Source organism: Balaenoptera ricei, chromosome 4 (assembly GCF_028023285.1).
Source record: "Balaenoptera ricei isolate mBalRic1 chromosome 4, mBalRic1.hap2, whole genome shotgun sequence".
Lineage (NCBI taxonomy): Eukaryota > Metazoa > Chordata > Mammalia > Artiodactyla > Balaenopteridae > Balaenoptera > Balaenoptera ricei.
This window is the reverse complement of record NC_082642.1, coordinates 156677060-156703679: the sequence shown is the minus strand read 5'-3', so window position 1 is coordinate 156703679 and position 26620 is coordinate 156677060. Positions and strand designations below refer to the sequence as shown.

Genomic DNA, 26620 nt, shown 5'->3' with positions numbered 1-26620 from the left:
GGGCCTGCAAGCATTCGACCGATGAAAAATATCACAGCAATAGCAGGACGGGACACATACATTCACTGTCGTGTCATTGGCTATCCATATTACTCCATCAAATGGTACAAGAACTCTAATCTGCTTCCTTTTAACCACCGCCAAGTGGCATTTGAGAACAATGGCACGCTAAAACTCTCGGATGTGCAAAAGGAAGTTGACGAGGGGGAGTACACCTGCAACGTGCTGGTTCAACCCCAGCTCTCCACCAGCCAGAGCGTCCACGTGACGGTCAAAGGTAAGGCTGTCCCTCGGTCCCCACACAGCTCACCATTACTAAGCTCAGCTGTTTCACCAGACCAACCGTTAGGAGTGGGGTAATCTCAAAATCTGCATATTCAGAATAGGACAGTTACAAAGACTGAAGAATGATAAAGTGCATTAGATGTTCTAATCTCTTTACCACTGCATCTTCACCAGACTGATGGTTGATATAGTCTTCCTTTCACATGAATTTTTGGCTTGGTTTTCCAGGGGATTTGTGTTTTTATAAAATCATAGAAAAAAGAAACACATCATTGACTTGGTTATCTAGTTGTCTGACAGATTGTTTTAAAACACATAGCTTTGTTTTCCTAAAGCCTCCTGAAAGTGAGTTCTTTTAGAAGCCAACTAGAAGAGATTTTCTGTAATGGATGAGGACTTGAAACAAAACAGATGAGCAGGTCAAAGCAACAACATAGGAATGCTATGTTTAAAGGACCCCACAGAAAATTTTCCTGCCTTTTCAATTATTCTTTACATCATGACATCATGACGTGGACTGTCATGGACTCTATAACCACTAGGATGAATTTTGGAGATCATGCAACTCAACCCCAGTCTCCTTGTCGGTAAAGACCTATAAAGTGACAGGACTCTCCCAGGGACATATAGCTTTGTAGTGCGGCAGACCCTTAGGGGAACCCATTTCTTCCATTTCCCAATCCAGTTTCCTCAAGTGAACATAAAATGAAAATTTTCAGTTATGTAAATAATTGCAGGAAACAGGTCATGGAAATAGCTCTAATGCACCATGAAGTAAAACCAAAAATATGTGGAAACGGCCTCCTGCTCTGCTAAGCTGCCTGCCTGAGCTACACGGTTATCTCCCTAGGTACCAATAATTGTCTTTTAATGTCCTGGTTACAAAGCTGCATAGGTTTTCCGTGGTCTTCCCCAACCATCTTTTCTCACAAATCCTGTTTACCTGTTTAGGGACACCTATAAATACACACACACACACACACACAAACACACATGCACACACGCACAATGTATTGGATTATGTAGTATATGTTAGGTAACATGTATTATGTATTACATATTACATACACCTGCACATAACTTTGAATTTTTTTAATAACCACATATCTTAAGAATTTTCTCAAATCATTAGAAATTCTTAGTAAGCCAGATTGGTCATAGCTGCGTAAAACTTCATTTTGTGATTGTACTTCTTTCTTTAACTATGATGGATGGAATATCTACTCTATGCCCGGTAGGTCAATACCTCAGAAAATAAGTTCAGTTGTACAGTTGTTGGCTGTTAATACTACAGTATATCCCACCTTACTTTTATTGAAGTTTATCTTTTTGGGTAGGCAAATGAAACTGCAGATACTGCAGGCTGAGTGGATAGGGTTAAGCCTGCTTAAACCTGTGTAGGGCTTCCTAGGTGAAAAATAATAAATTCTGGACTCCTATATGTCAACCTAGGGCATACTTTTTGGAGGGAGTCATATTCACGTGCATTGCACTCTAGCAAAGATATTTAGAGTAATTGGATTTAAGATACCACTTGCATTTCTTGCTTAAAATGACATCTAACTGTCAACATATGTAACAGTTATACACCATTAACGATTTTAGCCTTTCCTCAGATGTCAGTATAAAGTCGTAACCATATTAACTTCTGAGCATTTAAATTTGAATTTTAAAATGTTTTGAAATGAAATATGTAAGTTAAATCACACTCCAGTGGTCAGGTTTGTAGCCCATCAAAGCTTTTACAAAATTAATAACCTTTACTATTTTCAGTTATGATGAGGATTATGATAAGGGAGAGAGAAGACATCAACTGAATTACAGGAAAAGACTGAAATTTTTGGCTCTCCCTGTGGAGCAGGATTGGAAGACAGTCTTCCTTATTTTATTTATATATATACAGCTCCATTACCTTTGCGGTTAGACTACACAGTGAATACTGTATTCAGATCATTTTAGAAGAGCAAATATGATACCTCAAATGTTGGCTTCATTTGGAAGTGGGCCCACTTGTTTCCATTAATAATGCTGCAAACTGTAAAACCAAGCCATTTTTATCTTGTTTCCAGGAGGTTTTTCTTTAACACTAGAGTGGTGTGTGTGTGTATGTGTGTGTGTGTGTGTGTGTGTGTGTGTGTAGATGACATTTGGAAACAATACTGTTTTTTTTCAGTCTGTTTTTTTTGCTTCTTTTTTCCCCCTTCACTTATTTTGTATCATATGACTTGGGAAATTAAAAAAAACTCAAAGATTGATGTAAATAACATTTTGATCGTTAGTTATGCCTGAAACTTGAGAAGTTCTGAAATATATTAACGAGAAGCGCAATTTTGCTGCCTTCAAACATGTAGGGAGAAATGAAAGTCAAAATCCCTTTTTTCACTTCATTTCAGTTTAACAAGCAGCGTTACATTTAACACAGTTCAAAGCTCTTCCTGCCTCATTTTAGATGCCACATTGAACTTGAACAGTGCCCAGTTGAGTGTTCCAATTGCTGGGGACCAACACTGCCAGGAAAGTTAATTGGCTGCTAGATAAAAATGTCACCTTCTCTTTGTATTTATGTAAAACTTTGTCGTTTACAAAACACTTTCATAATTGTAATCTTAATTAATACTCACAGTGACTCTGTAATGTAGATAAAGCATCACCAGAGAAACAGAATAAGAGAGAGCAGGAGACCTGCTCAGGGTTGTCCAGTAATATATCCAGGACTCAAATACACATTTTTGATTTCCAGTACCACCCCATAGTGTGTTTTTGAAAAGTAATTCACATTGAAATGGGAAGCCAGGATTGAAGTGAGGAGAAATTAACTCAGAGTACCTGGGAAGAAAGCTGTTTAAAAAATCAAGAAAGGAGATTATCTTAGAAATAAGGGCATGAGCTATTGAGTGCCTAACATAAGAGAGAGGGAGAATTAGTTAAATTGAAAAGAGGAAAAGGAAGGAATGGATTTGGTGAGTGAGCATGGGTAAGAACCACAGAGGACTCCAGAAGTTCTAGTCTAGATGATGGAAAGTCCAAGAGTGGGAACCTAAAATATTCATGGCTTGGGAAAATCTTATGAATGGTAGGCTTAGTATCATGTGTCTGTGGACCACCATTCTGGATTCAGACCAGGGGAACTTTGATATAGGGATTTGGGGAGTGGGCTGAAAATAGTAGAGAGCAATGGTTGAAATTGTAACTTGGCAAGTGTGTCTAAGAAGCATCAAGCTTTTGGAATTGTATTTTATGAGTTTTTTAATGTTTGCCAGCTTGTTGTATTTTTTAGATTCCACGTATAAGTGGTATCATAAGTATTTGTCTTTCTCTGTCTGACTTACTTCACTTAGCATAATGCCATCCAAGTCTATCCATGCTGCTGCAAATGGCAAAGCGTCATTCTTTTTTATGGCTGAGTAGTATTCCATTGTGTATATATATGTATATATATCACATCTGCCTTATCCATTCATCTGTTGATGGACACTTAGGTTGCTTCCTTGTCTTGACAATTGTAAATAACACTGTGAGCATTGGGGTGCATATATCTGTTTGAATTAGTGTTTTTGTTATTTTCAGATATATACCCAGGAGTGGAATTGCTGGGTCATATGGTGGTTCTATTTTTAGTTTTTTGAGAAAAAACTACAATAAACTAGTGAGTAAAATAAAAAAGAAGCAGACTCACAGATATAGAGAACAAACTAGTGTTTACCAGTGGGGAGAGGGGAGGGGAGAGGGGCGATATAGGAGTAGGGGATTTTTTAAAAAGATTATTATGGGATTATATGAAATCATGTGTGTGAAACTTCTGAAAATTATAAAGCACTATAAAATTTAAAGACTCTTTTATTCAATAAAAAGTTTAAAAAATTAATATTTGTCAATAATGAGATGAGATGGTGATGCTAGAAAGGAAATAAAAGCAGTCACAAAATTCACCCTTTCATATTTCATTTCATTTTCTATATGTAGCCCTTCCCAGTTCTAATTCGAGACAGATTTTTATCGTGTCCTGCTTCAAACTGATGGAAGAGTTAGGTGTCGTTGACAGCATTTCTGACTCATGGTCGTGACCCTTTGTGTTCTGCAGCCTAACTGACACGCTCTTCTGCACCATCTGGCAGAAAGGTCCTGCTCCCACTGCAGCTTTTGATCATAGGGTGCATCTCACCTCGTCTGTCATCCTGGCGGTCTCACAGAGCTACTGTTGGTGCAGTTGGGGAAATGAACACCCTGTTAAAAATGGCGCTGAGAATGCGTCTGCTCTCCTCCACCTCTCAGTGAGTGGCCAGGAATGTAGTCTTCTAATGACATCGTTCTTCAAGGGCTCCTGACAGCTAATGTCACTTGGCCCAGGCAGAGCTGCAGCTCTGTGCATGGAAACAACCTTGGCAGTGTCACCCACTCCCACTTTGTGACTGACGTTTGCTCATTTGCCCTTCCAGCCAGAGCACCATTAACCTCCACCAGGTTCCAAACCCAACTCTGTCAGGGATGAAGAGTCTTCTTCTCTTTATCACTTTCACTTTCTTCCACTCTCCTCTCTCCGCTACTGGAGTCATTTATAATACTGTTCATAGAAAACAACATTTCGAGGTTATTTTTCTCTTTTAGGTGCCTCATTAAAGTTGAGCAATGTTTAATTTAAGGTCCTATTTGCTAGGGTCTTGTGTGACCATAAATTTTAGTCATTTGCAAGACTCTTATATTGATTTTCAACAACTACTTAGAGAGTGTACAGTTTCTATTGTGAGTAATATGGGAGAAAATAAATCTGGTGGGGGAACATAAAGGCAATACATTAAATGTGTAACACTTTCGTGGTAATTTATAACTTCAAATGGGAATTTAAGTTCTCTTTGTTAATGTAATATTCTAATGTGGCAAAAGAAGGCTGATTATGTGGGGAATTTTCACCGTCCCTCCTTTGTAAACTACCAAAGACGCACTCAGGTTTAAATGTGCTTAAATGGCTGTAGTTTCTCACCTGAGGAGATGTGCTCTCACACTTCCACAGAAGAGAAGTTCTCTACTTTGGTTAGGATGTCAAAACTGAGCTCCAAACTCAGCTGGGGCACCTGCCTTCAAACAAATTTGTCCTGGAGATAGGTTGCTTTGTAATTTTTCTTCCAATCTGGAAAATGAAGCTGGTACCTTTCTTTTTTCTTAACCTGTTTCTTGTTACATTTTAATTATTTATTTATTTTAAAAATTAATTTCTATTGGAGTATAGTTGCTTTACAATGTTGTGTTAGTTTCTGCTGTACAGCAAAGTGAATCAGCTATGCATATACATATATTTTTTGGATTTCCTTCCCATTTAGGTCACCACAGTACATTGAGTAGAGTTGCTCATTAGTTATCTATTTTATACATAGTATCAGTAGTGTATATATGTCAATCCCAAACTCCCAATTCCTCCCACCACCCCCCTTCCCCATTAGTATGCATACATTTGTTCTCTATGTCTGTGTCTTTATTTCTGTTTTGCAAATAAGAGAGGGTGTGGAGAAAAGGGAACCCTCATGCACTGTTGGTGGGAACGTAAATTGATACGGCCACTATGGAGAACAGTATGGAGGTTCCTTAAAAAGCTAAAAGTAGAACTACCATATGACCCAGCAATCCCACTACTGGTACCTTTCTTTAAGGAAACACTATATTAATTTTTTTTTTTTTTTTACAAATAACATCTCAAATTGGTTTCCTCTAAGTAGACAAAAAGAAAAAGAACATGTATTTGATTTGCTGTGAAGTCAAAGAATGCAAATTTTTATTCAGTTAAAATTAAAATTGTGGGAGAAATAAGGTTTTGCAATACTTGTTATGCATGTTAGACACAGGGACTTCAAGAAGGAGAGAATTAAGTAGAGATGAGAAAGGCAGAAAACATGACAAGAAGATTACTCACACTTTCACTGTCTGACCCATAGTCAATCTCTCCGGAAATACACACACTTGTATGTGCACACAAACACACGCAGGGAAAAAAAACCTTTGGTAGTGCTTAAGTGATAATGCCCTGATAATATTTGAATCAGAAAAATTTAAACTCATTAAATATGGACTAGTACAAACACAAGTAATTGTCAAAGTACATAAGTTCAACAGAATTAGTAGTTTATGCACATGCAATATATAACAGATATTTATGTTATTACATTTATTTATAAATATAAAGATATTACATTCACACATAAAGTATTCATATGTGTTAAAATCATGTGTAAATATTTATGTGTATTATATTCAAATGTAGATGGACTTAAGTATATATAAGATATGCCTACATATGTGTAAATAGATGATACAAGGATAGAACCTTAGGGATATAAATAAACTTGGGGTTCATCTAGACCAGCATCCCATGTGATACTCAACCTGCCCTTCGACTGTACTCAGATTTTTCCGGACTGTCTGCACGGGGTCTCTGCAGTGCCCCCAGTGAGCTCTAAGCCCTTTCTGATTCTGCTTGGCCATGATGATCAGACATTTCTTCCTCCTGTTGAATATAAATCTGTCTTCTCGAATTCTTCCTCTTCTTTCTGGTCCCATTGTTTCCTCTGGGGCAGCTCAGAGGAACTCTCCCCCTTCCCCATGGAAACTACCCAGTGCGGGCAACGATGAGCCACTGCCTTCCTGACTCACCATCTTTAACATCCTCGTTCGTTCAACTGTGTTGTGTACAACAAAGCTCAGAAACTGGTTTCCTCTGTAAGGACACATGGATGTGTCCATCTACTCTCAGAGGAACACAGCCTTCTAGGAATTGTCTAATGTCTGAAAGAGGGAAAAGAGAATATCACCTCGATCCTGAAGATAAGACTTCTTTGTTATAACCTGAGTCCCCACTGTTGAGACATTCCTTTGGGCTCAAGAACAAAAACCCAGGTGCTGATTGGTCAGATGGGAACTTTCTTCTGTTTTGTCAATATTTGGTTTATACCACACCTTTATCATCAGTTCATACAAATTCCCTATTTTGTTTTATCTTTTTTTTAAACCATTCACCAATTCTGGTATTGTTCTTCCCTATTTCCATGCCACATATTTATGTTTACTTAATATATTTATCTTTTTAAAACCTTTTTATTTTATATTGGAGTATAGCTGATTAACAATGTTATGATAATTTCAGGTGCACAGCAAAGAGACTCATCCATACATATACATGTATCCATTCTCCCCCAGACTCCCCTCCCATCCAGGCTGCCACATAACATTGAGCAGAGTTCCCTGTGCTGTACAGTAGGTCCTTGTTGGTTATCCATTTTAAATACAGCAGTACATATCGATCCCAAACTCCTTAACTATCCCTTCCCCCTATCCTTCCCCCCAGTAACCATAAGTTTGCTCTCTAAGTCTGTGTTTCTGTTTTGTAAATAAGTTCATTTGTATCATTTCCTTGTAGATTCTGCATATAAGGGATATCATACGGTATTTCTCTTTCTCTGTATGACTTACTTCACTCAGTATGACAATCTCTGGGTCTACCCATGTTGCTGCAAATGGCATTATTTCATTCTTTTTAATGGCTGAGTAATATTCCATTGTATATACGTACCACATCTTCTTTATCCATTCCTCTGTTGATGGACATTTAGGTTGCTTCCATGTCTTGGCTATCGTAAACTCAAGAGCTTTTGCACAGCAAAGGAAACCATAAACAAAACGAGAACAGATTGGGAGAAAATATTTGCAAATGATGTGACCGACAAGGGATTAATCTCCAAAATTTACAAACAACTCATGAGGCTTAATGTCATCCAAACAAACAATCCAGTCAAAAAATGGGCAGAAGACCTAAATAGACACTTCTCCAAAGAAGACATACAGATGGCCAAGAGGCACATGGAAAGATGTTCAACATCGCTAATTATTAGAGAAATGCAAATCAAAACTACAATGAGATGTCACCTCACACCAGTCAAAATGGCTATTATCAAAAAATCCACAAACAATAAATGCTGGAGAGGGTGTGGAGAGAAGGGAACCCTCATGCACTGTTGGTGGGAATTAAATTGGGACAGCTACTATGGAGAACAGTATGGAGGTTCCTTAAAAAACTAAAATTAGAGCTACCATATGACCCTGCAATCCCACTCCTGGGCATATGTCTGGAGAAAAACATAGTCCAAAAGGATACATGCACCACAATGTTCGTTGCAGCACTGTTTACAATAGCCAGGACATGGAAGCAACCTAAATGTCCATGGACAGAAGAATGGATATAGAAGATGTGGTGCATATATTTATCTTAAATATGCTTTCTATGACCTTATTAAGATAAAGATAAGATAAAACCATAGAAGTAAACACTTAGGTTTTCTCCTAGATCTTTGACTCTATATGTGATGCTACAACGAATATCCTTGTAGATGTGCCTATATGTAATACTAAGTATAGGATAGGAAATAGAATTGTTACATCATAGAATTTAATTTCACTAATGACTGAATAGCACTCTCCAAAATTCCTATACTAGTTTATGCCGCCACCAGCCATGTGTAGAAGGTCACAGTTCCCTATATCTTTGCCAATAATTAGTATTATCTGCCCTTCTAATTTTTGCAATATAATGGATGGAATGTTTATTTTAATTTCTTCCATCACTACTGAGGTTGAGCATCTCTTTATATTCTTTTTAGGTATTTGGGTGTCCCATCTATGAATTTCCTTTACCCATTTTGCCATCAGTCTTCCTGCTATTTCTTCCTGCTTTGCTATAGTTCTTTAAAGTAAATATGAATCTCTTGTTACTTATAAATAGTTGTGAATATATTTTCCAAGATCTCTTGACTCTTTATCTTTGATTATCTTCATTGGGGTCTGGTTTAAGAAGTCTCTGGGCTCATGGAAGATCCATGCCTACATTTTTTTTTTCTATATTTGCTCTGTGTTTACATTCCACTGTCCACATTTAGGTCTTCAGTCCACATTGAGGATTGGAGATATAGTAGAAATGGGTGTCCAATTTTTTCTTTATTGATTGAGTCAGTATTCCTAATATCATTTATTAAATGACCCATGCTTTCCACTCTTCTCCGTATATCAAGATATCATGGTGGTGTGGTCAGAGGTCATTTTCATTCTGTGAAATGTATTGAAACTTTCTTTATGGATGTTTCATATATTTTAATAAATGTCTGTTTTTTCATATATTGGGCATAAGTTTGTATGTGTTAGATTAAATTTAATAATTGTGTTATATCTCATCTCTAGCTTTGCCAATTTTTTTATTCCTTTCATTGACCAGTGATCAAAGTGGGCGTTAATATTACCAAATATAATTGATTTATCTGTCTTCTGCTACAATCTCTGGTAATTTTTTGTCTTGTAATATCTATTATATGATTGAAAATTACTCTTCTTGCCTTCTTTGTGCCTGGTAGATCTTTTCCCATTTCTTCAACTCCTGCTTTTATGTAGCTTTTTATTCTGTGATGTTGCTTGAGCCCAATTTTTAATCCAGTGTGTGTGTGTGTGTGTGTGTGTGTGTGTGTGTGTGTGTGTGACTTTTGATGCATGTTTAACACATATGTTTATTTGAATTGATTTTATATCAAAAGTTGTTTTAGTCAGATTATTTTATATTTTCCGTTTACTCTCTACTTCCTGTTCTCTCTCTTAACTTGGCACTGAACAGAATCACTCAAGTATTGATAATTAGGTTTATAAAAAGATCTGTTGATACTAAGTGCTCATAAATATGCTGCAATCATATCTCCAAGCACATAAACGTCCTTGTACTAACTATTCAATTCAGTGAAAGAATTTGTTAATTTCTTCAAGAAAGAGCCAGTTGCATATGATGTGTATTAATCTGGGTGTCGCAATAAAATACCTTGGTTTTGCGGACCTGAATCTTCCAAGTTGTCCACAAGTGATAAAAATACTTGGAAGATTTCACTCTGTACCTTTCTTTCAAAGAATCAGAACATGTCTACGCTGAAAGCCATCTTGTCTGAGTCTCATCAAGAGGAATTAGAGACCCCGAAAATTGAGGAGACTCATGCAGGGACACACAGTTGGCTGAAAGCATAGAGAGGGGTCTGTATAATTAGTTTTGCATAGATCTATGCTGATGTGAATATTGGGTGGATGGAATATAGAGGGACATATCTTTCATTGGTCTATATTCATGCATTTAACAATATCCCTCCTTCATTATATCACTAATTCAATGCCTGAAATTTGCCAAAATAACTTCACTGACTTACAGCTTTGTTGAAATATCATAGTTACCTTTTTATATCCTTGTCTTCTCTATGACGTATTTCATAAAAAAGAATACAGCCACCTGAAGTCAGTTACAGTTAATAACCAAGCTTTTAAAGAAGGATGACCTTTTCTAAGTCAAGGTCATGAAAAATATTTCTCAAGTAAATACCTCGCTATTACTAGCAATTCTTGTAAAGAAGCTAATTGGGAAAAGAAGATAAGCTTTAAAACGAATGCCAGCGATTTTGTGAATTTTGGCTGTCCTTGTCATTTCGCCTGGCTGTCATCACCTCTAGTTTGAGTCCCATGGCTTTGCCTGCACTAATAGTCCATAGAAATAAAAATAAAATAAGTGCAACCCATCTGGAAGAGTCTTTTCTCCACCTGGGTTGGTACAACACGAGAGCTATGTTTCATTTTCTTGATGCCATTATGATTCAAATGGCTTTTCTTTAAATATTAGAGATGCAAGTTAGTTTGGGTTAATCAGAAAACTACTCAGTTTTATTACCAAGTCTCTATGTAACCATGTTATTGACCCCAACCAGGAGAAAAGTAACCTGCCTATCTATCTCCTCAGTCCAAGGTGACTCTTATTGTTAAATACAGAAATTCTCATGAATTCTGCAGGTGTTCATCATTTTTAAATGTTAAAGAAACTATTCATTTCAACGTAATATGGTTATGGCTATCAAATGCCTTCCATGAAAATCCTTGAAGAAACGTCTCATATGGTTAAAAACTAGAATCCCCTGAAAAAAATACCCAATTCCTATCCCTATATCCCACTGCAGGCATCTATATAGGTGGTCCATTTTTCCTGAAAGTGCTTTGGAAGAAGATGCTGTCATGTTTCTCATGGCTTGTTTTAGTGTTTTATTTCTGAAAATTTCAAGCAGTTTGTCTTTTCTTTATATCTAATATGTATCTTTCCAGCTGATGAAAACAGCAGTTCCTGTTTCTCTTTATTATAATTCTACATTATGCCTTAAGGATTTTTTTTTTCTTCCTAAAATGTTTTAAGTGTATTTTCTCCCATGGACTTAATCGGTATTTTAAAACATTTTTAAAGTTTCTTTTACCTTTATACTTATGTTGTCATATTTATGGCTCCGTAGTTCTTCTCATAATCTGGTAGTCCAAAATAGGCATCCTACATAAGAACGACCTTGTTTAAAAATCTTAGTAGGTTAGCTACACTCATCTCTGATTTATTCCGAAGTTACACTATTCTTATGTCAACTGTGCTATTCTGTTGGATTGTATTTAGCTTATGAACCCTACCTATGCTTTTGGCTTCATCTACTGGAAACCCATTATCCAGTGCCTGCAGCATGTGTACGTGCTTGGGTATTTGTGTGTGTGTGTGTGTGTGTGTGTGTGATTAATGTTTGCCAGGTTTTCTTGTGTTTTTAAGTTGAGCCTTCTGAGATTTCTTGGGTTCTAATTCAGATATTGGCATTGAATTCATCCTCATTTTTGTACTCTTGGACATACACTTACTGAGCTTGTGAATATGCATAGCCCCATATTGAAGATAAAGACGGAAGTTCGGTGCTGAGCACTGGCTGAGCTTAGGACAGGTAAATGAGTAAAACAAACAAATGAATAAGCAAATGCAGACTTTTTGAAGGTAATGAGCGGCATTCTTAAAATTAACTTTTCAAACTATTTTTTCCCTTGCTTCTGTCATCCCTTTTCTGTTCTGCAGGAGAATAGGAAAATACTGATAATCAGGTACAGAGGGGTCTTACTAAAAGAGAACCCAGCGCACATGATAATTCTCCCCTGGTCACAATCCAAAATGAATTAAAGCAACATGGATGGATGGATGGATGGATGGATGGATGGATGGATGCAGTATACAGAGGCAATATTACAGACAGACCTGGTTTTGTTATGAATAGTAGATCAATTATTTTAGTTTAGATGAGGCAAAGTGTTGCAGGTTGTATTCTCCCGGGAGCAGCCTCTGAGATGGAGTTTGGTGTGCAGGATGTTTACCAGGGAGTGTCCTTACCATCAGCACGTGTGGAAGAAGGGGAAGGGAGAAGGACTGGGTACAGGGAGAAGATGAGCAGGGGGCTCACCCGACCCTGCAGGGGGCTCTGGAGAAAGAGTCCTCCTTCAGAGTTGTCCTGAGTTGCAGCACAAGTGCCCTCTTCAGTCACTCTTTGGAAGGGCCTGCACTTGGGTGAGGGAGATCTCTGCAGCTGGGCCCACCTTTGAAGTAGCTGATGACTGAAGGGTGCCCCCTGAGGTCGCTCGCAGAATCTGGGGCTCATGTCCTTGAAGGAACCTGGGCCACGTGTCTTCATGTACATCAAATCCTACCACTTATGCAGATGTTAAATAGCTATCGATGTGCATCTTAAATACCTTTTCCTAAAAAAAAATGTTTTCATTAAATTGCTCCCACTTTCTCTAATAACGCTAGTCCAGTATTTCAAATAGCAGATGAAAACTGTCACAGTGGAGGGTAGTAGCATCATTAGACTAGATGTTTTGTTACCAAAACAATGTTTAACTCAAAGAATCTCTTTGATTCCTATGATTTCTTTCGTTTATTCAGGCCATATCGGTGCATCTACTGTTAATGAGATCAAATAATAATAGGATGGTCACTGCCAACACAGGGTTGGGGTCAGTGGGAGGACCTATAGACAAATAACTATAATACATGACAGGAGGTAGCAAAAGTCTTGAGGAAAGTGGCACAGGGTGAGAAACAAAACACTTCAACTAGCGATGGGAGAAGAGTGGGCAGACAAATAAGAAAGTCACTGATTTCAACACAATGCCATCAAAGAAATATATGGGAGGTGTTTTGGAAGTACGGAAGATGGACATCAAGCTAGTTCTGGGCATAAACTCTGGAGTCAAAAAAAAAAGGTTTCCAAGAGAAACTGAGTTGAGTCTCAAAGGGATTTACAGCCTGAAAAAATCTCCAAAGCAGGTAACAGCTGAGCTAAGTTTTCACACTTTAAGCTGGTAGGGGTGAGAATGGGCACTGCTGGGGCGGAGGACCGAAAGAGGGACAGGTTGCAGCCCTTGACATTCAGAGTCCATGTGGCTGAACCAAAGGACACTTACTGTAGGCAAATGGTGTGAGTCGGCACAGAGACAGTGTCAGATCTTGTAGCGTTCAGTGCCTCCTGCTCCATCCTAAAGGCAGCGAAGTGGTAGAAGCAGAGGGAGATACAAAAGTGTTTTAGAAAAACTAATCTGATTGAGGTATATGAGATGGATTATACTTCAGAAAGAAAACAAATGGGAAGACCAATTAGGACACAACTGAAAAGTTTTAATACAAGATGATGGGAGGTATGCATATGGCTGATTCACTTTGTTGTACAACAGAAACTAACACAGTATTGTGAAGCAATTATACTCCAATAAAGATCTATTAAAAAAAAATAAAGAGGATGGAAGAATGCCTGGGGAAAAAAAGAGCCAGATGCAAGAGGTACTGAGAGGTGGAGTAGACAAGACATCACAGCCAGTAAGAGAGGTCAGAGATAAAGAGTAATGTACAGCTAGGAATATTATACGAAATCGTATCGTAGCATATCATACCATGTTATATTATAAATAGCATTCGTGTAATAACTTTTATTATTCTGAGCTTCTTGCAGCTGGGAGATTTTGCCAGAGAATTGAAGGAGAGGCTTAGATTAAGGGGAAACACGACACGTTTGGTTTGGGATTGGAGATGCTTCTGGGCCATCCAGATGGAGGTCTTAGTGGACAACTGAACAAGTAGGCAGGAAGCTTGAGAAGGAGTTTTGGATGAAGATGTTGATGAGGCAATCCACTGCATCGAGCTCACACCTGGCAGGGAGGCTGTAGGTGAGACCGTCAGGGAAACAGAGGGAGGAAGCCAGGCCAGGGCACTGAGGAACAATGTCTCCATTAGTGAGGGGAACATAGTCTTCCTTTGAATCGCTGAACTATTTATTTCAGGTTTTTAATCTCCTTCTTACTTTGTGTGAACTTTTCAAATGGACGAGGCACCTACCCTCATTATCCCTTTGCTATGGGATCTATGAACTCTTACAAACTCTTATAAACCATCTGTCTAGGATTTATAAATACCCATAAGCAAACAGAGATGGTGACAACATTTATTATTCCTGAGAATACATTACTAGTCCCTAGTAATATAGAGAGATATATAGATAATTTCTGATCACATTGATCACACAAACATTGTGTAATTCAGTTCTAATAATTGAAAAAATCTAACACCTCATTGGCTGTATTGGACCCTTTGTTGAGTAAAATGAGGACAATGTTCTATATAGAAAAAAATAACATGCATTAGGAAATAATACCAGAATGCAAAATAGTTTCCACTCACTGTAAAACTTGCAATATGATCTGAGAAAAGATGTGTTTTATCACAGCAATATCTACAGCAGATGGTGTTCTAACGACAGTAGGACAAATGTGAAGAGACTGAGAACTGTAGGTGCTCATCTTGAGCGAGAATTGTGAAATTCGTGTATATGATTTTGCGTGTTGTTTGTTTCACTTGTAAACAGGCCTTCAAGTCACGGCAGGTGTCTTGAACCTGGGACTTTCTGAAACTGGGGTAAATATGTGTGATTTGTTCCCCTATTATTTTCTGTCCGTGAAGGAGAATGTTTATCACTAGAATATAGCCAGAGCTGAGTAATCTCTGAAACTCCAATTTACTGTTTTTGCTATGACACCTGTCTTAAAGAGTTCTAAGCCAAACAGGGATTCTTCTCCTTACCTGGGCACGCCTTAAATAATTCACGGGTGTGAATTTCCCTAAATGCACCCAAACTGCCTACTTAACTCAGCCACAGGAATTTAAGTGTGGTAATTTCAATCTCTGGCTAAAGAAAAATAGATACTTTTAACCTCTTTAATTTTTTACGTTTCATATGGCTTGGGTTGTTGAAAATATGCCCAGGATACAGCTCCCTAAGGGAATTTTTAGAGATGGACCCTGAATGCCGTCCTACCACATGGGAGAGACAATGACTCACTCCTTCTCTGCCTTTCCCACCCAGCAGCAGCGCCAGAGAGCAGCCTGCTGGCTCACTCCTGCCTTTTATTTCTAGGTCAGTGTTTGGGTGTCAGTTAATATCAGTTCATATTGAACCCCAAGGGAGCTTAGAGAGAAAGGTCAAGAAGGGCTTGCAAAGAAGCCCACATTTATGTGCACATGCTTAAGCCTCGGTTTACTTAGCACCTGCCAGCTCCCAGCAATGCCCTTCTTACTTGTGCATTGTACCCTCCTGAAGCTCTGGAGGGCTCTGGTCATGCCCTTCTCACTTCGGCAGGTACAGGCCACGGACCGGCAGCCCAATTCGTGGTGAGCCAGAAGCAGCTCTGGCAGAAGTCACTCAGCTCAGGGGAACAAGCTCACACAGTGGTTTAGAGTTGGCACTTATGCCCTACCTGAATAAGCAAGGCCAGGTCTTGACTTTATCTCCCCAACTTGCCCTAACAGCAGGGGGAGGGGTGGCTCAGCGGGTTCACTAGTTAGAAGTCCTGGGCCCCTAGGACATGTGTCATGCAATATGCGTGCCCGGAAAATATTTGTTGTTGTGAGAACATGAATGCAAAAAGAGTAAAGAGTGATAGGTATAGAAGTAGGTATATTAGACAACCTTGGAGGGTTTTGTAGACTGGATAAAGGATCTTGGAAATTATACTCTAGGAACACTTGGAGGTTTTCAGGTGGGTTTTGCATTTCAGAACACTTTGGTGATGGATATGTGGGAAATGCATTTCAGGGAGAATAAAATAATTATTATTTTGGTACAGGTGAGAGATAAGAGAGGACTCTGGCGGTGGAAGTAGGAATGCATAGAAAGGTCCTGATTCAAAAGAGATTTAGACCAGGGAATCTTGAGGGATTTAGTGATTTATTAGATGATACGATTGAGAACAAGACAGAAGTATGCATGCCTCTCAGTTTCTAGATTTAGTGACCAACCACTTGGGAATCGCTTAGTCTGCTCATTCTATCACGTCATAAACTTCATGGGCCCCAAGGCTACTGGCTGAATAGCAGCATCACCTGTGTCCTTCCCATCTCGCCATCTCATCACTGTTATGTCCTGGACGCATCTCCCTCTGTATTCGTAACTTCAGGATTGTCTAATGTGCAAAACGTAGGCACATGTTCATCATCACCTCTTAAAAGGTATTTTCAAAAACTATTATGCAATTAAGATGTACAAGGCGCCATTTATTCCACTAGTTGTGGGAAGTAAAAAAGATAAACTCGATCTATCTCCTGCCTCCTGGGTCACTCTACTTAGGAAACAGCCTCACACATAGATCACTGTATTCACGTGTCATACATTTTATTATGAAGTCTTGAACAACAGGCTCTTGGGGTGGCTGGAGAAAGATTTTAATTGTGTTGTGTGAACAGAATGGAGGACTGTATCACATAGGGGCAGTAATCTACACTTCTGTGCTCTAAAGCATACTGTAAAGTAGCAGAATTGGACAAAGGACCAGTTCTATGGGTAGACAGTCCATTAAGCGATGTGCTCGACCCACAATTCACACGTGTTCACCAGCCTCACGGTTTTCGAGCCACAGCTTGTGTTTGGATGGACAGTACAGAGCCCTGAGCCTACGCAGGTTCTAGGCATTCCTGATGGGCATATGGATCCTAAAATGGGTGTGTAATTGGGACTGAACTCTCAGAGATCAGCCATGGGATTTGCATTCCCACAATGGGCAGGATTAGGAGATGCAATTTTTGGAGACTTTATGAAACATGTAAGATGTTATAAAAAGAAAATGTCTTAAAGGACGAGAAGAAAGGGCTTGTTAAACAGAATGGAGAAAAGGAGCTAGAAAGATGAAAATATCCACAGCCTTGACTCAGAATACTTTGGCTTGAGGCAGGCTCCCTGAGCAGCCTGATACCAAAAGCTGTCAACCTGAGACGTTTGTATGGAGACTCATGGAGTTAAATTACCACTGGAAATGAAATGACAAAATGTTGGAATTGATGAAATTATATATGGCAATGGAAATAAGAGCCTTATATGTCTCAACAGGCATGTAATGTATTTGATTTTCCCAGTGAATTATGGGCCTTGGGACAAAAAAAAAAACAAAAAAGAGTTAAGAAGAGGAAAGGTAGAAGGATGCTAAACTGAGCTACTTCTAGGTACACCCTGGGCTCTGGGGCTGGCATGTTACGTAAAGCCCTCTCCTGACACTCACGAATTGTGTCACTGTCACCATTTTACACATGAAGAGATGGCATCATAGAGTTAAAAAAAAACTGGATCAAGATAACACCGCTAACTACTCAAGACTGGCCAACACACAACTATGTTTCTTTCAGTATGTCCTACTCTGCTCTGGGTGAGGGGGACAGTAAAACTTGTTCTGTCCCCTGTGAAAAGGAATATACAGTTAATTTTTGAGGGGCAAGACACAGAAATGTATTAGCCTGATTTAATGTTCTTGTTAAGGGTTTAGAAAGAATAGGAATCTAAACTAACATTTGACAGTATTCAAGGGCTCTGCACTGCCTCAGAGAAAGGAACCCCCAGCATTATGTAGAATGAAATACACAAGCCTGGTAAGAAGTGACATTTAGCAGATACTTACATACTTTATGAAGGACGGTTATGTGGAAACCTGCCGCAGGTCACATTCAGAATTTCTGCTCCTGTATTGTTACAAGGTTTTACTGTCAATAAGATTCAGAGAATTTACCTTAAAAGGTGACATAATGACTCAGGCACAATAAGCAATGCACCTCAAACAGGTGATTTGGCTTCACCAAAATCATTACAAGAGTTTTTGAATCACTTGGTTTACTTTTTGCCTCCAATTTTATATCTTAATACATGTAAAATATAAGATTCTGGACCCCTTAAAATATTTTTAAGCATTTTGTACAGCAGACTTGTGTATCGTGGCTGAAGCAAGGGAGACAACATATGTGGTAAGAAGTGACATGACACACAGGTCTTTTCATTTGTGTTAAAAAAATAAAGTGCATCCCAATGTAATGTGGCAGGCAAAATAAGAAGTTACAAGCCTGATTCTGACGTTATTCTGGAAAAATGACTTTTCCCTCTAACTAAATCCTTCCTTTCATCGTGAAAATTTTATTTTAACTATCTTAGTTTCTGTTTATAAATACATTTTAAAATATTTTAAATATTATCTTTTTCCCCTGTAATATATTAACAATAACTTATGAGTCAGAGTCTTAATTATGCACTATGATATTGTATTAATTGCAAAACATCTGGCTGTTAAAGGCAGCGTGCCCCAGCAAACAATGTCCCCCGGTGCTGTGTGTGTTGCATTGTATCTACTCTTTATAGTTTATGCTTCGTTTCTCCCCACCTTTACCTTACCAGTCGTGGCTTCTTACTGAGCCCTCATCAATATGCCTGAATTCTCAGCATCTGGTTTAGACCAAGAAAGGAGATAATAAGGGTGCCACAGAAGTTTACAACACGATGTTCAGGGGGAGGGATTATCCCCTGAGTGACGTGAGTGAGAGTTAGTGCCTGGGCTTTCTGACCTTTGTTTTCACTGGTTTGGAATCTTCATTTCCAGCAGTGTCACTTTATACCTAAACGCTTTGAAATTTACTTCTTTAACTATAATTGTACTTCTTAGAGTTCTATAAACCAGTGAATTACATATATTTTAGAATTATGGAAAGCATGAATTTTTAAAAATTGATTCACCTGTAGCTACTTCTTGCCTCTGTTCTTCAAAAATAATATGTATGTGCCCTTTCTCTGTCCTATAACTTTCTTCTGCTATAAAAAAGACACTCTTGTATTTAATAATTATTAACGGCCTATGGCCCATATTGTTTTGTTATTAAATAGATAGGTCAGAGGTGCTACATCTTATCTTTCCTTTTTTTTTTTTTTTTTAAACACTATTTTATTTATTTTATTTATTTATGGCTGTGTTGGGTCCTCCTCTCCGCGCGAAGGCTTTCTCCAGTTGCGGCAAGCGGGGGCCACTCCTCATCGCAGTGCGCGGGGCCTCTCACTATCGCGGCCTCTCTTGTTGCGGAGCACGGGCTCCAGACGCGCAGGCTCAGTAATTGTGGCTCACGGGCCCAGTTGCTCCGCGGCATGTGGGATCTTCCCAGACCAGGGCTCGAACCCGCGTCCCCTGCATTGGCAGGCAGACCCTCAACCACTGCGCCACCAGGGAAGCCCCCTTTTTTTTTTTTTTTTTAAGTTTATTTATTTATTTTTATTTTTGGCTGTGTTGGGTCTTCGTTGCTGCGCGCAGGCTTTTCTCTAGTTGCAGCAAGCGGGGGCTACTCTTCCTTGCGGTGTGCGGGCTTCTCATTGCGGTGGCTTCTCTTGTTGCGGAGCACGGGCTCTAGGCACACAGGCTTCAGTAGTTGTGGCTCGTGGGCTCAGTAGTTGTGGCACACGGGCTTAGTTGTTCCACGGCATGTGGGATCTTCCCGGACCAGGGTTCAAACCCATGTCCCCAGCCTTGGCAGGCGGATTCTTAACCACTGCGCCACCAGGGAAGCCCTTATTTTTCTTTCTTGATCTGGGGCTTGGAAAGTAAGTCCTTATATATTTCTTCTCCGTATTGTAACTAATAAGAGAAATGGAGTCCTTTCCCTTGCCCACTAATGTTTCGCTTAACTGTTCTGTTTTTTTCCTCATATTAAAGGCTTATGAAATAGAATCAGTGCTAAGAAACCAATTCAGGTGCATGTGAAAGTCTGTGACCCCTGTGCTCATTCACTGCTCACAGCAGCCCCCTTCATTATACAAATAAGGAAACTGAGGCACATAGGGGTGCTAATGACTTTAGTTAGTAGCACAGCTGAACTTAAACCCAGGTAGTCTGGTTGCAAAGTTCTTATCTTAGAAAAATGATCTGCAATTCAGATAAAAAGCACCAAGCCAACAATGGGTGCTTAGGCTTGTCTGAGTAGGCTCAAAATTAGGCTTCTGTGTGTAAGAAAGCAAAGAAGAGGAAACATAGTTACTTTTTATTTTTAAAATGTCAACTTATTAAGTGTTAATACTTAATATGGAGTAAACATTCATAACACTTGGGGCAAGATTTAGAGAAATACAAGCACTTTTGCTACAACTTGGCACTTTCCCCACCTAATGACAACTATGAACAAACACAGTGCAATCCAACTTCATCTAATGCAGGGTGTAGGCTGTCAATATTTATTAAGCATAAGAATGTCTTCTTATAGCAGAAAAAAGTTACAGGATAGAGAAAAGGCTCTATTTTTCAAGAACAGAGGCAAGAATTCGCTACAGAGTGATCAGATTTTAAAAAGAAAACAAAAACAAAATTCACACTATCCACATTTCTAGAATATCACTAACTCATTGGTTATAAGCGCCAGGTAGAACTTCATCCTGAGATCTTTTTCCCTTAGCGTCAGATCAACTTGTTGCAGACCCAAAGTTCTAACTTTACATTGAGGATCCACAGCAGTTTTGACATTGAATATGCTTGTCTGTACTTTCAGCTATCTGTTTGTTTCCTTGCTTGCTTGTTTGTTTGTTTCTCTGGTAAAACCTAACTTGAGTCACCTGCTTACTAACTCTGGCTAATTTGCAATTTGGCTAATGTAATTAGCCAAAGTTGCAATTTGCAATTCTAACTTCCAACTTCTTTTGAAAGCATACAGTAGTAGTAATAATATTAAATTACAGAAAAACCACTGCTATACTTTGTTGACATCCGCTGCCTATGACTATGAGTGAAAGCTCCACTGGGTACAGATGGTATATCATGTTCATTGCTGTCTGTCCAGCACACACAGTGCAGTATTGAGCACATACCAGGTGCTCAATAAGCACTTCTTGAGTGAATGAATGAATGAATGGTTTCCGTTCAGATGTTTCTCAGCTGGATCCCTTTTGTCTCCCCTGAGTTGATAATTGAAATGAGACTATGACTGATTTAAAGAATAAACTTTGCACACATCCTGCTGTTTAATAACTTCATTTTGTAAAATCACCTAATATAATAACTGGTTTATATTAGGTTATTATTGGCTTAATAATCTATGAATAACTACCCCCAAAAGGCTGATAGGAAGAGGATATTGATAACTAGCCCGTGACCCCATGACAAATAAGTAACCACAGTAGGATCCAAAGTTGGCTCCTCTGGCTCCACATTGACCATTTTATAATACTGACACCCTGTGAAGCCATCTAAGAAGTTGCCAAGAAGAATGGTCCTGAGGCAAGAAGGATGAATAAGAGTTTTTTTAGGGAAATTAAATCAAAAAAGAACATTCCAGACTGAGCTTGGCTGTGTCCATGGCTGGCCGAGCTGAAGACTATATAACCTTATCTTCAGTAGCAACACATCTCCACAACTCGGAAAACTGGCCACGGACCAGTTCATAACTTAAGGTCATGTGCAAGGAATGTGTAAAATTGAGGGGTGCAGAGTAATGATGCAATTATCCTAACACAAATCTTTTAAATTAACATTTGCTATTAGTTGGATGTTAGCTATTAAAAAATGTTAACAATTAAACTGGAATCTCTGCTTCTTCAATAGGCTTAAAGTATTAACAAGATGTGGAATGGATTGAAGAGGGAACAGTAATTGTACTCCTAATATTAGCAAAGCAGGAAAGAAATCTCCTCTTGTACACATCATTTTTAAAAGCTTCCAAGAGAAAACCAAACCCAGATCCCTCTTTCATAGTATTTACACTGAAAAGTGCAGAATCTGAAATGTTTCCTTTAAAAATGATTATTGAATTTAAAAATAATTTATCAAAATAAATGTGATTAAGCATACTTGCTGAAGTACAAATCAAGCCATGCTTTTCATTTAGAGCAATGAGAAAATTCAAATAACAGAAGAGCACAATTTCAAATCTTCTACCGGTTCATATACTTTTATGCTATAGCAGTGATTTGTATTACTCTTCCAATGTCATGCAAAAGGGTTAAAGAAAAAAAATGTAGAGTTTTTACACAGTTCATTATCATCTTTCCTCTATTACTTTTTCTTTTCTTTTCTTTCAGTTCCACCTTTTATCCAACCTTTTGAGTTTCCAAGATTCTCCATTGGACAACGGGTCTTCATCCCGTGTGTTGTGGTCTCAGGGGACCTACCCATCACCATCACCTGGCAGAAGGACGGCCGGCCAATCCCAGCGAGCCTCGGGGTGACCATTGACAACATTGACTTCACGAGCTCCTTAAGGATTTCCAATCTCTCCCTGATGCACAATGGGAATTACACCTGCATAGCTCGCAATGAGGCAGCAGCTGTGGAGCACCAAAGCCAACTAATTGTGAGAGGTGAGGAGACACTTGGGATGCATGGTACCTATGCAGTCAGATTCAACCACACTCACCAATGGTGTTTCCTTGAAATGTTATGAAAATAACCAGAATTCCTAAGAATTCCCTGTCATCCCATTCAAACACACACACACACACACACACACACACACACACACACACACACACACACAGCTGTAGAAGCCAACTGTGAACTCCCCTAAACTCCAAGCCAAGGTGTATTTACCTAAAATGTGAAGTTTCAGAAAATTAGCAGAGAAGAAATGTGTGAATGAGATGTGGGGACCATGGGATTTAATTCTTGAAATAAGGCTTCCCTACATTAACCCAGTGACTTGTGAGGCCCAAAATCCATAAGCTCATGCTGTGTGGTATTTATTTTATATAGCACTTTTTATATTATCATTTAGATTGATGGCTTTTAAAAATAATATTTGCCAAAGCCATATATCACAGTTTTTCTAAAGTCAAAAAATAGTAGCTTTTTATATTTTTTTTATTTTAGTTTTAGAAATGTGGTTTTCTTTGTTCCTCCCTTCTGTTGAGCATTAAATGTCTATTTTGGAAGGGTATTGAAACATTTACTAAATTAAGCAAAGTGTGGCAATATTTATGAAAAAATTTTAAATAATATGGTTTAACTTGTAGAAAACTTTGTCAGGGCTCTCAATGCACCTAAAATGTAAGCACCAGTCTTATTTCGAATCTCTTTGCAAGTCAGCAGATTCCCATCAAGGTTCACACTTGTCATCTTCAAAATAAGAAGCTAGTATTCTCCAGCGTCTGTTGAGCATGGACGTTCTGTGATTTTATGGTTCTCCTAGAGTCGTATGTGCTCATCTACCAGTAGAATATTCATCCACATTGCAAAAGTAACTGTATGAAATTAAAGATTTATATTAATGTTGATTGTTTGCATTTTGAAGTCCTCGAACACAGGGCTGTCATTGTAATTGTCAGGAGGGGATGATTTCCATTACCTGCAGGACAGTCAGTAGATCTAAGCAGACTCTTTCTTGAGCAATAGGTTCCCATGTCCTTCCTCTGTCCTCACACCTTGTCCACATGACCCCTCCCCTTCCTTTCTTGTTGAAGAGTAATGCTCATTCTGTCTACTTGCCAACAAAATAAAGTGGAGCATACTTAGAATTCATATGAAGGCACCAACTTTGTATCTGTGAAAAAGATTTTCCCTGAGTGAGTAAGAAAGTCTACCTTCAGTTGGATACAAAACAAAGGTACAAATGGCCTTATGCTAATAAAATTGGGATACATGAACATTTTTTCCCATTTTTGAAGATGCATAAAAATGGGAGCCAATCTAGTACTGCTTCCCAAGTGTTTTCTTATAAGAAGAACTGACTCTTGCTATCATTTGTGAAGGGCAAAGCAGTGAGTACATTAGCCTGTCTCCGATATAATCTGCTCTGAAGGATCCAGGTCAGAGAACAGAAATGCTACATAAAAATGTACAGGAGTGTTCTGTGAATCACTTGCCTTTGCAGGAAAGGCAACCAGACTTTTTTGACCAAGGCAAAGGTCAGATGACCTGGAATTGAGTCTAGCCAATCAGGATAATGTAGTGGATCACAATCTGATTAGTCTCTCCGTGTGGTGGTTTTTAAAATATGTTAAATAAGGTTCTGGGAAATTAACATTAAGTCACTAGTTAGGTGATATAGCCCCGAGAAAGGAAATGTGCTTCAAAGCAGGTCAGTAGCTGGAGAAATAGTCAAGGACAAGATAATGTGCGGGGGCAGTGGTTCTCAATCTGGACTTCACCATAAAATCTCCTGGAAGATTTAAGAAAACATTGATGACCATTTTCTGGTCCTAACTAAGCCCAACTAAATCATTATCCATCTCCCAGATCTCTGGGGCATTATCCTTTTTTTTTTTTTTTCAATTCAAAATCACCTGTTAGTGGTTCTTGAATTTTGTCACACATTAAAATTGTGTGGGGAGCTTTAAAAAATTCCTGATGTCCAGGTTGAAGTCCAATTAAATAACCATCATTGGAGGTAGGACCCAGGCACCAGGAATTTGTAAAATCCCTGAGTTGATTCTAATATGCAGCCAAGTTTAAGTCCAAGCACCCTGAGTAATTTGAATATGCAGCTATTTTAGAAGTCTGGAGGTTTTTTTCTAAATGCAAAGAGAGGCCGTTGGTGACTTTAACTAGGCTAGTGGCATGGCCTGATTTATGTTTTTAATCATCACACTAGCAGCTGTGGAAAGAATGGACTGGTCCAGAAAGCAAGTAGGTAAGAAGCTGTTTCAGAAGTCGAGGCAAGATAAAATGCATGTTGAGTGAAGGTGGTCACACTCAAGGTAATGAGAAGCAGACGAATTCGCAATATGTTTTGGAGACGAATCAAACAAAGCATGTATATAAAGTGAATGTTGCAAAGAGAGAGAAAGAGGAATTGTTAATTGAAGTACATATTTTGCCTAATAAGGTAAATGAAAGTGTCTTCTACAGAAGCGGAGAAGATACAAGGAATAGCAGTTGTCACAAGGGGAAGAACGATGTGGGAGAAACAAGAAGGTCTAGACTCAAGGCATTCCAAAATTTAAGGTTCCAGAATAAGAGGAGGAATCAGCAAAGGAAACAGGAAGAAGGAACAATCAGTGGAATAGGAGGAAATCCAGCGGACTGTGGGGTCCTGAAAGCAAAATAGGAAATAATCAAGAAAGATAGGTGATAACGTCTATCAAATCCCACTGAAAGTAGAAAAAGCGGAGAACCAAGAATTGCTCACTGGGTTTTAGGAAGATGGATATTGTTTGTTACCTTGTAGAGTGGTGTGGGTGCAGTGAATCCCTGATTAGTGGGGCTTGAAAAAAGAAAGGGAGGTGAACGTGTGGGAACTCAGGAAAATACAACTACTTTTATATTTTCGGGAATGTTGGTATGACAGGAGGTGAGGTGGACATGGGACAGGGGAAGCTTACCTACTGATGGGAATGAGCCAATAGAGAGGAAAAAAGTATGTGGCAGGATAAAGAGATAATTACAGCATCCAAGTCCTTGACTTAGTTAATTGGGTTCTTTGAACCAGTGGAATATGTCCAAACTAGTGTAATAATAACCTCGGTGGGGCTCCAGAAAGTAGAACCAACAGAAATGGTTGGAAATTTCAGTGAAACAGATTTTGAGTCAAGTAACTTAAAAGATAAATGTAAAATTCATCAGATGGGGTCATCAGAGAGTAATATGCAGTGGATTTATCCTCCTACCATCAACAGTTATAAAACTGGACAAAACTTTATAAAGTAACCATTTTCCAAATATGAAACAGGCAGTACAGGGCTGTGGTCCTAGAGAGGAGAGAAATATATGAGTTAAGCCCCAAATTCACCCCATATTTTTTCTTGGTGCACTTTCCAAACCGTGATAGATGGATGCAGAGCCCAAATAGATAATGGTGATTTTTATGGTGATGAAAAACAAAGATAGACACTTAGAGCTATTGAGGTGCTGGATATTGCAGGGCAGAGTACTATAGAGTGGGGGAGCTGTTCAAAGAAAGGTTTCTAAAAATCTGTATAAGGCTCCCTTTGAGTCTTTAGCTTAATACTACACTTCACATGCATAGGGCAAGACCCTATGAAATCTAGCAGAGAACAACGTCCAGGAGTATGTGAGATGAATAAAGATTCCAGCAGTCACACAGTCCTGAGAAACGTTGGAGTTCTGATTAGCCAGAGTAGAGAACACACAGGGAATTCAGTTAAAATCTCAGAAGAGGCCACACAATAAGAGAGGCCTAATCTAGCCCTGGGATAAGGACTACTCTAGCCCA

General features: G+C 38.8%; 1 protein-coding gene across 1 annotated transcript in view; it reads left to right on the top strand.

Annotated features, from left to right (window-relative positions):
* The window catches only part of DSCAM (DS cell adhesion molecule), a 740935-nt gene that overhangs the window by 450423 nt on the left and 263892 nt on the right, over positions 1-26620 (top strand). Inside the window, exons 9-10 of the mRNA XM_059920026.1 lie at positions 2-277; positions 22533-22811. Coding sequence (XP_059776009.1) covers positions 2-277; positions 22533-22811 — 555 coding nt within the window. The remainder of the gene's footprint in view (position 1; positions 278-22532; positions 22812-26620) is intronic.